Source organism: Oncorhynchus nerka, linkage group LG4 (genome assembly GCF_034236695.1).
Source record: "Oncorhynchus nerka isolate Pitt River linkage group LG4, Oner_Uvic_2.0, whole genome shotgun sequence".
Classification (NCBI taxonomy): Eukaryota; Metazoa; Chordata; class Actinopteri; order Salmoniformes; family Salmonidae; genus Oncorhynchus; species Oncorhynchus nerka.
In genome coordinates, this window is record NC_088399.1 from 36,149,545 (window position 1) to 36,166,383 (window position 16,839).

The following is a 16,839-nucleotide window of genomic DNA, read 5'->3' on the forward strand; positions in this document are numbered from 1 at the left end:
CAACAAAGAAATAGAAACATAGATTTGCCCACCCAAGTCACACCCTGACCTAACCAAATATAGAATAAAAAAGGCTCTCTAAGGTCAGGGCGTGACACTTTGATGGCAGTTTAGGTGACGCCATCAGTACTGTACAAAGCAAGAAAATAATCTGTGCCGAAAAACAATCTGTGCAAGGTGCATTTTATCTGTACTTACATTGATGACGGATAATGAGAGGTGGTCAGTTGGGAGCCACATTGTTGTGCACCCTAAATCAAATACAGTTTTATTTGTCACATGCTTCGCAAATAACAGGTGTAAACTACCAGTAACATGCTTACTTAAGGTCCTTCCCAACAATGCAAAGAGAAAAAAAGAGAAATGGAAGAGTTGTAAAGAAAAAGCCATATCTCAGACTGGCTAACAAAAAGAAAAGATTAAGATGGGCAAAAGAACACAGACACTGAACAGAGGAACTCTGCCTAGAAGGCCAGCATCCCGGAGTCGCCTCTCCACTGTTGACATTGAGACTTGTGTTTGCGGGTACTGTTTAATGAAGCTGCCAGTTGAGGACTTGTGAGGCGTCTGTTTCTCAAACTAGGCACTCCAATGTACTTGTCCTCTTGCTCAGTTGTGCACCGGGGCCTCCCACTCCTCTTTCTATTCTGGTCACTTTAACGGTACCTACATGTACATACTACCTCAATTAGCGTGACTAACCGGTGCCTGTATACAGCTTCGCTACTGTTATTTTTCACTGTATTTTTACTGTTGTTTTTTTATTTCTTGACTTATCTATTGTTCACTTAATACCAATTTTTTACATAAAAATTGCAGTGTTGGTTAGGGCCTGTAAGTAAGCATTTCACTGTAAGGTGGTTACACCTATTGTATTCGGTGCACGTGAGAAAAAAACGTTGATTTGATTTGGTTACAGACAGTTTGCGCTGTTCTGTGAAGGTAGTAGTAGTACATAGCGTTGTACGAGATCTTCAGTTTCTTGGCAATTTCTCGCATGGAAAAGCCTTAATTTCACAGAACAAGAATAGACTGACAAGTTTCAGAAGTAAGTTCTTTGTTTCTGGACATTTTGAGCCTGTAATCGAACCCACAAATGCTGATGCTCCAGATACTCTACTAGTCTAAAGAAAGACAGTTTTATTGCATCTTTAATAAGCACAACCGTTTTCAGCTGTGCTAATATAATTGCAAAAGGGTTTTCTAATGATCAATTAGCCTTTAAAAATAATGAACTTGGATTAGCTAACAGAACGTTCCATTGGAACACAGGGGAAATGGTTGCTGATAATGGTCCTCTGTAAGCCTATGTAGATATTCCATTTAAAAAATCTGCAGGTTCCAGCTACAATAGTAATTTACAACATTAACAATGTCTACACTGTATTTCTGATCAATTTGATGTAATTTTTATGGACAAAAAATGTGCTTTTCTTTAAAACTTCTTGTGACTCTCAAACCCGGATCCGGGAGCGCAATCATCGCCTGACACGAATTAGCATAACACAACGGACATAAATCTTCCTAGAAAATATTCCTATTCATGAAAATCACAAGTGAAATATATTGGAACACAGCTTAGCCTTTTGTTAATCACCCTGTCATCTCAGATTTTCAAAATATGCTTTACAGCCAACGCTAGACAAGCATTTGTGTAAGTTTATCATAGCGTAGCATAGCATTATGTCTTGCTAGCAGCAGGCAACCTTGTCACGGAAATCAGAAAAGCAATCAAATTAAATCGTTTAGCTTTGATGAACTTCAGATGTTTTCACTCACGAGTCTCCCAGGTAAACAGCCAAAGTTCATTTTTTCCCAAAATATTATTTTTGTAGGCGAAATATCTCCGTTGGTTCTTCACGTTTGGCTGAGAAATCGCCCGGAAAATGCGGTCACCACAACGCCAAAAAATATTCAAAAATAGCTCCATAATATCGACAGAAACATGGCAAACGTTGTTTATAATCAATCCTCAAGGTGTTTTTCTAATATCTATTCGATAATATATCCGTCGGGACAATTCGTTTTTCAGGAGGACCGATTGGAGTAATGGCTACCTCTGTATTTTACGCGAGAATCTCTCTCAGAGCCACCATGTGACCACTTACGCAATGTGGCCGCCTACGGCTATTCTTCAACAGAAATGCGTAACATTACGTCACAATGGAATACGTAGAAAGCGTAAGCTCGTTGATGGTACATTCACAGCTGAATAGGGAGTCATTAGAACGCAGCGCTTTCAAAACCTGGGGCACTTCCGGATTGGATTTTTCTCAGGCTTTCGCCTGCAACATCAGTTCTGTTATACTCACAGACAATATATTTACAGTTTTGGAAACGTTAGAGTGTTTTCTATCCAAAGCTGTCAATTATATGCATATTCTAGCATCTTTTCCTGACAAAATATCCCGTTTGAAACGGGAACGTTTTTTTTCTCCAAAAATGAAAATACTGCCCCCTAGTACAAAAAAAGCATAAAAACAAGGACATTTCTAAGTGACCCCAAACTTTTGAACAGTAGTATATGGTATGTGTAGGTAAGGATAAAGTGACAAAGCAGCAGGATAGATAATAAACAGTAACAGCAGTGTATGTGATGAGTCAAAAGATTTAGTGCATAAAGAGATCAGTGCAGATAGCCCGGGTAGCTATTTGGTTAACTATTTAACTAAATATTTAGCAGTCTTATGGCTTGGTGGTAGAAGCTGTTCAGTGTCCAGTTGGTTCCAGACTTAGTGCATCGGTAGCGATTCCTTTGCAGTAGCAGAGAGAACAGCTGATGACTAGGCTGGCTGGAGTCTTTGACAATCTTTAGGGCCTTTCTCTGACACCGCCTGATGTACTGGGCCGTTCTGTAACACCTTGCGTTCGGATGCCAAGCAGTTGCTAGAATGTTTTGAGGATCTGAGGGCCCATGCCAAATCTTTTCAACCCCCTGAGGAGGAAGAGGCATTGTCATTCCTTCTTCGTGACTGTTTAGGTGTGGGTGGACCATGATAATTCCTGAGGGATGTGGACACCGAGGAACTTGAAGCTCGGCCACCCATTTCCTGTAGTTCAGGATCAGCTCCTTTGCTGATGTTTATTGGAGAGTTTTGTTTCCTGGCACCACACTGCCAGGTCACTGACAATCTCCCTATAGGCTGTCTCATCATCGTCGGTGATCAGGCAGACCACCGTTGTGTCATCAGCAAACTTAATGAGGGTATTGGAGTGGTGCGCGGCCACGCAGTCGAGGGTGAACAGGGAGTAGAGGAGGGGACTAAGCACGTACCCCTGAGGGACCCCCATGTTGAGGGTCAGCCTGGTGGATGTGTTGTTGCCTACCCTCACCACCTGGGGTCAGCCTGTCACGAAGTCCAGGATCCAGCTGCAGAGGGAGGTGTTCAGTACCAGGGTCCTTAGCTTAGTGATGAGCTTGCAGGGCACTATGGTGTTGAACGCTGAGCTTTAGTCAATGAACAGCATTCTCATGTAGATGTTCCTCTTGTCCAGGTGGGAGAAGGCAGTGTGGCGTGCAATAGAGATTGCGTTTTCTGTGGATCTATTGGGGAGGTATGCGAATTGGAGTGGGTCCAGAGTGTCTGGGACGATGATGTTGATGTGAGCCATGACCAGCATTTGAAAGTATTTCATGGTTATGGGGCAATCGTCATTTAGACAGGTTACCTTGGCGTTCTTAGGCACAGGGATTATGGTGGTCTGCTTGAAACATGTAGGTAATACAGACGGGGTCAGGGAGAGGTTGAAGATATCACTGAAGACACTTGCCAGCTGGTCAGCGCATGCTCTGGTAATCCGTCTGGCCCCGCTAAAGGTCTTACTCACATCGGCTACAGTGGTGCTCTCATGCATGGTTCAGTGTTGTTTGCCTAGAAGCAAGCATAGAATGAATTTAGCTTGTCTGGAAGGCTTGATTTACTGGGTAGCTCGAGGTTGGTTTTTCTCTTTGTAATCCGTGATAGTTTGCAATCCCTACCGCATCCAATGAATCAGAGCCAGTGTAGTAGGATTGGATCTTCGTCCTGTATTGATGTTTTGACTGTTTGATGGCTCGTCAGAGGTAGTAGCAGGATTTCTTATAAGCATCCGGATTAGTGTCCTGCTCCTTGAAAGCAGCAGCTCTAGCCTATAGCTACATGCTAGTAAAAAATAGGTAAGACGGATTTCAGGAGCGCCACCTCTGAACATGCATTTTCTTGTTTGCTTATGGCCCTATACAGCTCATTGAGTGCGGTCTTAGTGTCGGCATCAGTTTGTGGTGGTAAATAGACAGCTACAACAAATATAGATGAAAACTCTCTTGGTAAATAGCATGGTCTTCAGCTTATCATGAGGTATTCTAACTCAGGCAAACACAACCTCAAGACTACCTTATCATTAGAGAGTGCCACCAGCTGTTGTTAACAAAGAGACACACACCTCCCCCTTAACCTTACTCGAAGCTGCTGTTCGGTCTTGATGATGCATAGAAAAAACAGCTGGATGTACATTATCCATATATTCCAAATGCCTCTATCGCAAATTTCAAGTTCATTTATCTTTTTTTTCAAAAGTGTTTGTCCACTTGTTCTCATTTAGTATTTTTTGTCTTGTCTCCTTTGCTTCTTCTGTACTGTGTCAGAAATCTGTACATAGTAAGAAGATGCTCATGTTTCCGCCCTACCCACGGGTGCCTTTGTCCCAAAGGTGGAAAGGCAGGCGACAAACTTAGAAACGCATTGGGCTTTGGGCTTTATTTTGGACAGATATTGGTGAGTGAAACCTCTCGCTTCGCCTCTTCCTCTCTGGCTGTGTGCACCTTAGAATTTACACACACACTAAGCCTCTCCCCCTGTCACTCACAACAACAAAGATGAGATATCACTTGTTATTCTCTAACAAACGGTTTCAACTCCACATTTGCATTTGAGGTTTGGTACAACAGAATCAGTCATATGGACTGATTCTAAGATTTATTTTACTGTAATAGAGCAGAAGTTACCCTTTCCAACAATACCCTTTTTACGTCTCAACTTCTTATATTGTGCACAGAGCAGACACTACTAAAATGGGAGTTGGAAAATAATGCTCAGTTTGTCGTGCGAGGAATTGCAGTACCACATACTGCTAGTAGCATTTTAGCCAATTCCTTATAGCTGTCTAGTCTGTGTTTTATAAATGTGCAATAAAAATAAAACACAATTAGATAAGGAATTGGCAACTCATTCTCATTCTGAGAAATTAGGCAGGCCACTTGATTTTAACATCTGAACAAAGTGGACAGGCTAGCATGGTGTTCAAACAGTTGGAGATGGACAGAAGAGTGTGTTCATAACAATTAAACTGTTCTACCTTGTTAGCTAACACATAGATCCAAGTTGGCTAAACTTGAAATAAACAGATTAGCTGGCTACTCACTAGCACCTGGGCTTGTGATTGAGAGATTGTTTATGAGACCTGTGCTAATTTTCTATAATGCCTGCTACAAGAAGTTAGTCATTATTAGTGAATGTGCTTTATGCATGGTTCTGGATACATTTGGTTACAAAATAAGGGAATTTTCATAGACAGACTTGAATGCCAGATCTGTGATTATTGCAAAAAGGCTGGTTAAAGTACTTGATAAAATAATGTAATGATTAGTGGGTCTTATGGTTGTGGAAGGCTTATATTTAGCCTAGGTATAATTTCACAAGTCCTGAATTCATTAGATTATTTCTGACTGTTTGAAATGCAGTGTATTTGACCTTTAACTGAACAACAAAGCTTATTTAGATCAAACGTAAAAGAATGTAGATGTGAATCAACCATAAGTTTGAAAAAATAAATATATGATTTATAGGCCATGTCGCCCAGCCCTAACCATAATTATATTTATTTTACCTTTATGTAACCAGGCAAGTCAGTTAAGAACAAATTCTTATTTTCAATGACAGCCTAGGAACAGTGGGTTAACTGCTTGTTCAAGGGCAGAATGACAGATTTGTACATAGTTCTGCCCTCAGGGGTTTGAACTCACAACCATGCAGTTACTAGTCCAACGCTCTAACCACTAGGCTACCCTGCCGCCCCATAAGAAGTGGAAAGTGTCCCATGTGCACTTCACCAAGTCACCACCCATACTAACACCCCTGTCAATTAAAAACACAGAACTACGAAAGGTTGAGGTTATCAAGATCCTAGGAATCTACATTCAAGGAAAGGTAAGATGGTCAACCCAGGTAGAGCACATTTGTGAAAAGGCCAGCCGACATCTGTTCCTCCTCCGACCCCTGATGGAGGTCGTGCCACATACCTAAGGAGGACCAAGTAATGGTATTCACCACCTACATCCGACCAGCGGTGGAACATGTTGCCCCAATGTGGCACGCGGGGCTAACCAAGAGACAATCTGATAGAATCAAGAGTCCAGAGAATAGCAGTGTGTATCATCATGGCCACAGACTACACCTCCTACTCAGATGCATGCACCAATCTGGGCGTATCATCACTCCACACTCGCAGGGAAAGTCTCTCAAGATCCTTCGCAAGATTACTTCTCAAATCCGAACCCTACCACCATATGTTCCCACCCCAATGATCCTCTGTGACCTAAACCAGACCCGCTCCTCAACTAAACTGGAACTGTTCCACTGCAGGATTGAGCATTTCCGATGCCATCCCACCCATGGTTCGCCTGCATAATAGTTGATGATGAACATAGTTTTTTGCCTATATCTGTTGTTTGTTGTATTTGAGTTATTATTCAAATGTAGTACTCACAAATCAGCATGTTGTTGCCACTTGTACAATGTTCTGTTGAAAAGCAGTAAACATCTCTCTCTCTCACACAAATACCACAAATCACAAGTTAGCATTTTAGCAATGGGAAAATTGCGAAACAAAATATTCAAAATAGGACCAATTCTAACAGAGCTGCTGGAGTGGACATCTGAGTAATGCCTCTGGGTATTTTCTCTGTAGATCATTGTGGAGGCTATTAACGATTCAAACTCTGGATAGATTTTCAGTTGGTAATGAATCTCGGTCCAATGACAGTGTGAGGCAAGCCTCCTCTTCGCACACCGCAAACCCCACATCCAAGATCAATGAGCACCATCATGCCATTTTCATAAACATTATCCTTCTTAATAACAACCTCCATCTCTCTTCTTTGATTACAGTACAACGATGATTCCCAACCTTTTAAAATGCATTAACAGACAGAGATTTGCATTTATATTGGATTTCTCTGGTAGACAAGGACTTGAGATAGAGCCTGCGAGCAATGACCACAGCAACATCTAAAAACTATTGATGGAGAAAAAATCAATACAGTTACATATGAGGATATTATTTTTGATATTATATTATATTGTACAATTTTGACAATATCGCAATATTATTTGCAGTAGTTAGCTGTACCTACACCAAAACGCCATAATTTTTCCTCATAGCTTGATGTTCATTCAAGAAGCAGTGCGGCTTGGCGGGATCGTGTTTCGGAAAAGGATGCACGGCTCTCAATTTTCGCCTCTCCCAAGTCCGTGCGCGAGTTGCAGCGATGGGACTATACCTACCAATTGGATATCAAGAAATTGGGGAGAAAAAGGGGTAACCAGATAATATCGTAACGTGAGGTCCCTGGCAATTCCCAGCCCTCCTAGAAACACAGTTGAGTACATACGCCACAGAGAGAGGAAGTCAGGGCCAGGTGAAAGCAGCCCATTCTACAACTCAAGCATGGATTGATACCCAGTCAACACCGATTCAATCTACAAAACTGCAACACGCTGCAACAGAGAAAGTGTCTATCTGGCGTATGATGTACTCGGTACAGGAGGTGGCATACATGCTCATGTAAAGAGAAAAAGAGCCCTTTGATTTAGAGATTGCAATCAATAGCACTACCGCATCGCAGCCGATTACTTAACCAATGGATTGCAATATTCTTAGGGAAGGAAGAAACACACCTCTGGGGGTGGGGTAATTGTAGGCCTGCAGTGTAGTGTGTTTTTGCTCCAAGTGATGGTGACCTTTCCAGCGTGCCAAACGATCACAAGCGATCCTAAATCTATGTGTTTGGCCTGCAGAATGAGGCACAGTGCTCACATTAATAAAGACTAGGGAGATTTGTTTGTTTCTGATCAGATTGACATTGGCCTGCAAACCGCCTTTGGGTAATCTTTCTTGATAACGGATACTTTATCTCCCTGCAAATTTGATTCAACTACTTTCTAACTAGTAAATTGCAAAGACAGTGGAAGCCTTGGGGAAATGTACAAAGCTATTCACTCCTCATTGCCAGTTAGCGTCTGCTGCAGGTTCCATATTTATTTCTTGACTCACTTGCTTCATATGGGAGCCAAGAAGTGGTGGAAAAGGTGGCATATTGTAACTGCTAGCACTGTGTTTGTAGCTCAGATGTTTGGGAACCTTAGGGTGACCGAGTAGGAGAACGAAGAGCGCTTTGGCATTTTGACCTTTTATCATGAATTATTCCAATCCAACTGTGATAATCCATGTTCTTGGGAGCATGTATGCCAATTCCAGTTGGATACTTTTCATAGATAATTGGATAGTTTTCACAACACGTCTTACATTTTTGCAAAAGCTAATTTCATATTACCGCCACTGGATTGGATGATGTGCAAACAGGGTGAATAATAATATTAGGGTTCGGTTTTGTATTGGCACTAGACTGGCAGTATATATTTATGTACTATATTACCCGGTGCATGTACATAAAAGGCTCAGCCAAGTAATTACCACAGTCATTCACGTATTCCAAATTTTGTATTCTACATTTGCATATTCTAGGAAAACACATTGAGTTTGATGGAGGATCTGGAGGGCATGGCTGCCCTTTGTCAAAAGCAGCCCACTCTTCATCAAAATGAAGGATATGTTTATCACTCTTCCAACAAACGGAGACTAAAGTGAAAGTTTTTCACCACATCCTTGCATCCAGTTGACAGATGACTCAGACTGGTTTGTCTGACAGTGGCCCAGATGTCTGACAGATGTGATTGCAGATATCCACAGTACATTTTTAATGAGAAGTGCACTAGATTCCGCTCCGTATTGATGCAAGATGCAATTGTCTTGTCACAAGTAAAACGATACCTTGCATTGACAACTGAATTTGATGCCTCCTACTGTTTTATAAAAAGAATAGACGTAAGGAGGTAGTCGAGCTAGTCGAGGTGGTCGAGCTAGCCTGCTTGCGCAACATTTGTCTTGCAATGCCAAAGACTCCGTTCCCCAGGCGAACACATAATGCCTATGCCGCCTCCGCTGGCTCTTTTATGAATCGAACAAACATCATAAGCCACACACGTCAGCAGCACGGGGCCCATGGATGGCTGTTCATCTGAGATTCCTGCGTATGTGTGCTATCCAGGCTGTCAAGCTACATATTATGCAAATGATCTGTTTACAAGTGACAATATAAAGACAGCAAAGCCTGTGGGGACCAGAGGCTGCTGCGGCAATCTATGAAACAAGGAGAGTAGAGAAGGAAGAGAGAGACCCTATTTAACTGTATCGCTAAATGAATGTAACATGTTGATGATGAGTCTCTCTTTCTGTGTCTCTGTCTTGGTCTCCTTATGTCTCTCACTCTTCCTCTCTCTCACCTTTCTCTCTCCAGGATTCTGGACTGCAGAGCAGGAAAACCAAAGCACACTCGTCTGAAAGGGAAGGGAAGCTCCTAGGTATCTATTTTCCGTACCTTGTCAGGCAATTCTGAGGGTATTTACAATGCAAAGAGAGGGAAAATAAAAGGATGCTATTTGGAATCCAACTCTGGCAGCTCATGTATTTAACAACACGTAACGTACCAGGGAGGAAAGAATACGACATGAAAGCTGATGCCTGTCAAGAGAATGGCAACCATGTCCCATTAGAAAAATGCTAGCTAGAATCCTTGACAACTATACCATGCTTCTGGAATAGAAGACAGCATTTGTCAATATCATGTTGCCAATTATTCTTTCCCTTAAGACAAAAATATAACCAAACATGGAGAACAGTAATTATAAAATGATTGGATCCTACACTGACCTCCCTGCCTCTAGCCAGGCTTAATATTTAACTTGTCATTTTTGGGTCGTTATTATCAAACAAACCCAGTAGCCCTGAATAGATCACTAACTCATGACTACTAGAAATGTGCATAATTATAATCTGAGAACTTAAAAAGTGAACTAAAATATACAGCAAGTAATATCGATGCAGTACTTAGATGTTTTGTTTCATCCAGACTGCCAAGCCATGCAGCTTTTGTATCTTGTCATAATATAGCCACTTTTTTATACACAGCCATTCAGTAGAGTCTGAGAGGCTAATCAGAGAGGATGGCTCTGTGGCTCCATCTCCCTCACATAACTATGTAATTGGGGAATGATTATCTGAGCCACAATGTGTTAGGCAAATAAGTGCAATGGCTGGTGATTGCATAACCTATTTATAACACACTTAAGCCCCTGCCTCTAAGCAGACACACAGCCTAACACACACATCCACTCCATCCCCTTAACAAAGCTAGCCTGCTGATTGGGCCATAATACCATAACACAGACCACAGCCAAACAGTGAGATGAGTACTATTGGTGCCTTGTTTCTTGGTGGGACACACAATAGAACAGGATAAGAAAGCATTGTCTGTCTACCAATCTGTGAAAGTTAGAAATAGATTACTAAAACTTCCTTGAAAAAAAAAACAGTTATCCCATCAACTTTATCTTAGGACACTCCTTCCCCAACTGTCCTGTGTGTGGTGGGGAAGTACACTAACTCTGTAAAAAGGGTCCACTTTCACACAAAACTTTTACACAGTACACTTTTGCAAGGTCCCTTCCAAAGAAACCAACAATCTGGACTCAAAATAGAAAAAACATTTAGTCAGAGAGTGTCTTTAAAACCTCTGCAACATCAGCACCACCAAAACGCACAAATGAAAGTGAACTCACCTATAAATTTTATATCTGGTTGTAAATCCTTGGCGGAATCTTTCCACAAAGGAGAGGTAGCTCCGAGAGTGGTGGAAAGGTCCGCGGTCGGAGATGAGCCAATCAAACTGCTTGGTAACATGTTGCTCGGCGGCGGACGGGTCCTGGCGGGAAGACTGAACTGTTATATGGTCCCATATAAACAGGAAGCAGATGACCTCAATAAACCTCCAGTTCATGCTTTTCTTTCAGCCGCTCTCTGTTCATTCTCGCTCCATTCTGTGAAGACCTGTGGAAAGACAGATAGAGAGAAAGAGGGGGAAGAGAAAGAAGGAGAGATATTATTACATGATGAGTATAATTATTTTTAAATCCTGGGGTGTCAGTGAAGGTGAAACAGATTTAAAATAATTAGTCTAATCGGCGTTGACGGAAAACTAACAAGACATTGTCACTGAAAGGCTGTTTTCAATGTGATATGATTTGTGTATTAATTTCTGTTTTCCTTTTTTTTTCAATCTCAGGCCCCTCGTATCCTCCTCCCCGAATTGTCAGGCCCCAGATTGCAGCTCTCCATACTAACGAGGAATGTTGCCCTTTCAGCGGATGAAAATGAATTACATCCCTGGATGTGTGGCCTTCTCTTTCTCCAAACTAATTGGTGCCAGACAAGGTTAAGAGGCTGCTTTATGATATGATGTAGCATGGAGCAGGTTTACATGGGGAAGCACTGTCTGCCGTTCTCTTGGGTATAAATTACTAGGGAAAACTTTGCCTATTGACGAGTGATTTCCTGGATCGTTTAAACACCTGAGCAGTACTGTATTCAAAATGGCGAGATTGGTGTGATATCCTTAACTGAGCATTCCCTTGAGATACATTCATTATCTGAAGATATATTGGTTAGGTTCATCTGGAAAATTATGGCCCAGAGTGTATCGAAATGACTTTCTGTAGCTTTGAATGCTAACCTCTGTCCAATCAATACTGTAACGCCACTGGATCAGAGGAATTAGACACATTGGCAATACATGGATGAGACCAGCCTGCAAGGTTCTCTGTAGGCAAACCTCATTAAAGCTAACAAAGATTTATAATGATATGGATTGGCACTGCTCTCGTGGTCAAATGACACTGGTTGTGAGAAGGTCTCAATAATCAAAATATCTCACTCAAAAAGTCTGTTTGACAGATCTCAGGTCAGAGTGGACAAGTCTGGGCTTGTTTTCAGCTCATACTCTGATGACCATACATAACTTGTTATATCTACCCAGTCTTAGACAAATGGCACACAAATTAAGAGACAGGGCTAGGGTTGCAAATGGAAGGTATATTACTGCAAACTATCAAAGTTTACCAGTAAACTACCAGAATGTTGGTAACATTCAAGGAATATATGGAATTTTATCAGATGACATCTAGTGGCCTTTTTGTGTACTTCAGATTATCACAGGTGTATGTATTTATCTATGGCCCTCTGTGTGACCTTATCATGTAAAATATATTAATATATTTAAAATACAATAAGACGATTTTAAAATTAAACATAGAATGAAAAAGCTGCAAAACATTATCCTAAATTTAAACCATCAACTTAGTGAATACCGTTGGTGAATGATATGAGAGTTTCAGCACAAAATATTCTATTTGTTACACACTTTTACTTATTTTACAATGTGTAGACTGCTCAAAAAAATAAAGGGAACACTAAAATAACACATCCTACATCTGAATGAATGAAATATCCTTATTAAATACTTTTTTCTTTACATAGTTGAATGTGCTGACAACAAAATCACACAAAAATGATCAATGGAAATCAAATTTATCAACCCATGGAGGTCTGGATTTGGAGTCACACTCAAAATTAAAGTGGAAAACCACACTACAGGCTGATCCAACTTTGATGTAATGTCCTTAAAACAAGTCAAAATGAGGCTCAGTAGTGTGTGTGGCCTCCACGTGCCTGTATGACCTCCCTACAACGCCTGGGCATGCTCCTGATGAGGTGGCGGATGGTCTCCTTGGGGATCTCCTCCCAGACCTGGACTAAAGCATCCGCCAACTCCTGGACAGTCTGTGGTGCAATGTGGCGTTGGTGGATGGAGCGAGACATGATGTCCCAGATGTGCTTAATTGGATTCAGGTCTGGGGAACGGGCGGGCCAGTCCATAGCATCAATGCCTTCCTCTTGCAGTAACTGCTGACACACTCCAGCCACATGAGGTCTAGCATTGTCTTGCATTAGGAGGAACCCAGGGCCAACCGCACCAGCATATGGTCTCACAAGGGGTCTGAGTATCTCATCTCGGTACCTAATGGCAGTCAGGCTACCTCTGGCGAGCACATGGAAGGCTGTGCGGCCCCCCAAAGAAATGCCACCCCACACCATGACTGACCCAACGCCAAACCGGTCATGCTGGAGGATGTTGCAGGCAGCAGAATGTTCTCCACGGCGTCTCCAGACTCTGTCACGTCTGTCACATGTGCTCAGTGTGAACCAGCTTTCATCTGTGAAGAGCACAGGGCGTCAGTGGCGAATTTGCCAATCTTGGTGTTCTCTGGCAAATGCCAAACGTCCTGTACGGTGTTGGGCTGTAAGCACAACCCCCACCTGTGGATGTCGGGCCCTCATACCACCCTCAAGGATTCTGTTTCTGACCGTTTGAGCAGACACATGCACATTTGTGGCCTGCTGGAGGTCATTTTGCAGGGCTCTGGCAGTGCTCCTCCTGCTCCTCCTTGCACAAAGGCGGAGGTAGCGGTCCTGCTGCTGAGTTGTTGCCCTCCTACGGCCTCCTCCACGTCTCCTGATGTACTGGCCTGTCTCCTGGTAGCGCCTCCATGCTCTGGACACTACGCTGACAGACTCGGCAAACCTTCTTGCCACAGCTCGCATTGATGTGCCATTCAGGATGAGCTGCACTACCTGAGCCACTTGTGTGGGTTGTAGACTCGGTCTCATGCTACCACTAGAGTGAAAGCACTGCCAGCATTCAAAAGTGACCAAAACATCAGCCAGGAAGCATAGGAACTGAGAAGTGGTCTGTGGTCACCACCTGCAGAACCACTCCTTTATTGGGGGTGTCTTGCTAATTGTCTATAATTTCCACCTGTTGTCTATTCCATTTGCACAACAGCATGTGAAATGTATTGTCAATCAGTGTTGCTTCCTAAGTGGACAGTTTGATTTCACAGAAGTGTGATTGACTTGGAGTTACATTGTGTTGTTTAAGTGTTCCCTTTATTTTTTGAGCAGTGTATTTGTTGTAAATGTTTTGGGGACACACTAGTGGCAGTTAAAAGAAAAAAGACAATAATAATTGAAAATAATACCACTGTTGATAAGAAGCTTTTTCAGTAATTAGTCTATTTTCTTTAACCATTTGGTCTCTCCATGAGAAACTCTCCAAAATAAATATAAAAAGGGATTAATATGGTCTCCCGAGTGGCTTAGCGGTCTAAGGCACTGCATCGCAGTGCTAAAGGTATCACTACAGACCGGGTATTGATTCCGGGCGATATCACAACCGACGTGAATATATGGATGAGCGATGGCCGAACGGCATAGGTAAGAGTACAGTATATACATATGAGATGACAAATGTAAGGAATGTAAACATTATAAAGTGGCATTGTTTAAAGTGGCTAGTGATGGCTCGATATTTGAATCTGTATGTTGGCAGCAGCCACTCAATGTTAGTGATGGCTGTTTAACAGGCCTTGAGATAAAAGCTGTTTTTCAGTCTCTCGGTCCCAGCTTTGATGCACCATTACTGACCTCGCCTTTTGGATGATAGCGTGGTGAACAGGCAGTGGCTTGGGTGGTTGTTGTACTTGATGATCATTTTGGCCTTCCTGTGACATCGGGTGATGTAGGTGTCCTGGAGGGCAGGTAGTTTGCCCCCGGTGATGCGTCTTGCAGACCTCACTACCCTCTGGAGAACCTAACGGTTATGGGCGGAGGAGCAGTTGCCATACGAGGCAGTGATACAGCCCAAAAGGAGACTCTCGAATGTGCATCTGTAAAAGAGTGAATTTGGTGACAAGCCAATTTTCTTAAGCCTCCTGAGGTTGAAGAGGAGCTGTTGCACCTTTGCTTTCTTGGGAACAGGAACAATGGTGGCCCTCTTGAAGCATGTGAGAACAGCAGACTGGGATAGGGTTGATTGAATAAGTCTGTAAACACACCAGCCAGCTGGTCTGCGCATGCTCTGGGGAGGGTTAACACGTTTAAATGTTTTACTCACATTGGCTGCGGTGAAGGAGAGCCCATAGGTTTTGGTAGTGGGCTGTGTCAGTGGCACTGTATGTGGCACTGTTTTGGTAGTGGGCTGTGTCAGTGGCACTGTATGTGGCACTGTATTGTCCTCAGAGCGAGCAAAGAAGTTGTTTAGTTTGTCTGGGAGCATGGCATCGGTGGTGCTGGCTTTCTTTTTGTGATTGACTGTAGACCCTGCCACATACAGACCCTGTGTCTGAGCCGTTGAATTGCGACTCTACTTTGTCTCTATACTGATGCTTAGCTTCTTTGATTGCCTTGTGGAGGAAATAACTAGACTGTTTGTATTCGGTCATGTTTCCGGTCGCCTTGCCATGATTAAAAGCAATGGTTCGCGCTTTCAGTTTTGTGCGATTTGCTGCCATCAATCCACGGTTTCTGGTTGGGGAAGGTTTTAATAGTCACCGTGGGTACAACATTACCGATGCACTTGCTACTAACCTCGCTCACGAATCAGCGTATACATCAATGTTGTTGTCTGAGGCTATCGGGAACAAATAGCAGTCCATGTGATCGAAGCAATCTTGAAGAGTATAATCAGATTGGTCGGACCAGCATTGAACAGATCTGAGCACGGGCGCTTCCTGTTTTAATATCTGTCTATAGGCTGGGAGCAACAAAATGGAGTCGTGGTCAGATTTGCCAAAAGGAGGGCGAGGGAGGGCTTTGTATGCGTCGCGGAAGTTAGAGTAGCAATGATCCAGAATGATCCAGCCTGGGTCGCGCATTCGATATGCTGATAAAATTTAGGGAGCCTTGTTTTCAGATAAGTCTTGTTAATATCCCCTGCTACAATAAATGCAGCCTCAGAATATGTGGTTTCCAGTTTACATAGAGTCCAAGAAAGTTATTTCAGGGCCGTTGAGGTGTCTGCTTGGGAGGGGATATACACGGCTGTAATTATAATCAAAGTGAATTCTCTTGTTAGATAATGCAGTCGGCATTTGATTGTAAGGAATTCTGGGTCAGGTGAACAAAAGGACTTGAGTTCCTGTATGTTGTTATGATCACACCACGACTCGTTAATCATAAGGCATACACCTCCACCCTTCTTTTTACCAGAGAGATGTTTGTTTCTGTCGGCGCGATGCGTGAAGAAACCGGGTGGCTGTACTGACTCTGATAACGTATCCTGAGTGAGCCATGTTTCCATGAAACAGAGGATGTTACAATCTCTGATGTCTCTCTGGAAGGCAACCCTTGCTCAAATTTTGTCTACCTTGTTGTCAAGAGCCTGGACATTGGCGAGTAGTATACTCGGGAGTGGTGCGCAATGTGCCTATCTATGGAGCCTGACCAGAAGACCGCTCCGTCTGCCCCTTCTGTGGCGCCATTGTTTTGGGTCGCCTACTGGGATCCGATCCATTGTCCTGGGTGGTGGACCAAACAGAGGATCCGCTTCGGGAAAGTCGTATTCCAAGTCGTAATGTTGGTAAGTTGACGTTGCTCTTATATCCAATAGTTTTTCTAGGCTGTATGTAAAAAGACTTAAGATTTCCTGGGGTAACAATGTAAGAAATAACACATAAAAAAACAAAATACTGCATAGTTTCCTAGGAACGCGAAGCGAGGCGACCATCTCCGTCGGCGCCATCTGTTGTACAACTGACTTGGTATCCCGTTTCCCTTTCCCTTTCATGATTC

The 16,839-nt window shown here is 42.8% G+C and overlaps 1 protein-coding gene across 1 annotated transcript in view; it reads right to left on the bottom strand.

Moving 5' to 3' along the window:
- LOC115123062 (BMP/retinoic acid-inducible neural-specific protein 1-like) overlaps positions 1 to 16,839 on the bottom strand; it is a 103,335-nt gene that overhangs the window by 58,346 nt on the left and 28,150 nt on the right. The window contains exon 2 of the mRNA XM_065018107.1: positions 10,935 to 11,202. Coding sequence (XP_064874179.1) covers positions 10,935 to 11,152 — 218 coding nt within the window. The 5' untranslated portion in view covers positions 11,153 to 11,202. The remainder of the gene's footprint in view (positions 1 to 10,934; positions 11,203 to 16,839) is intronic.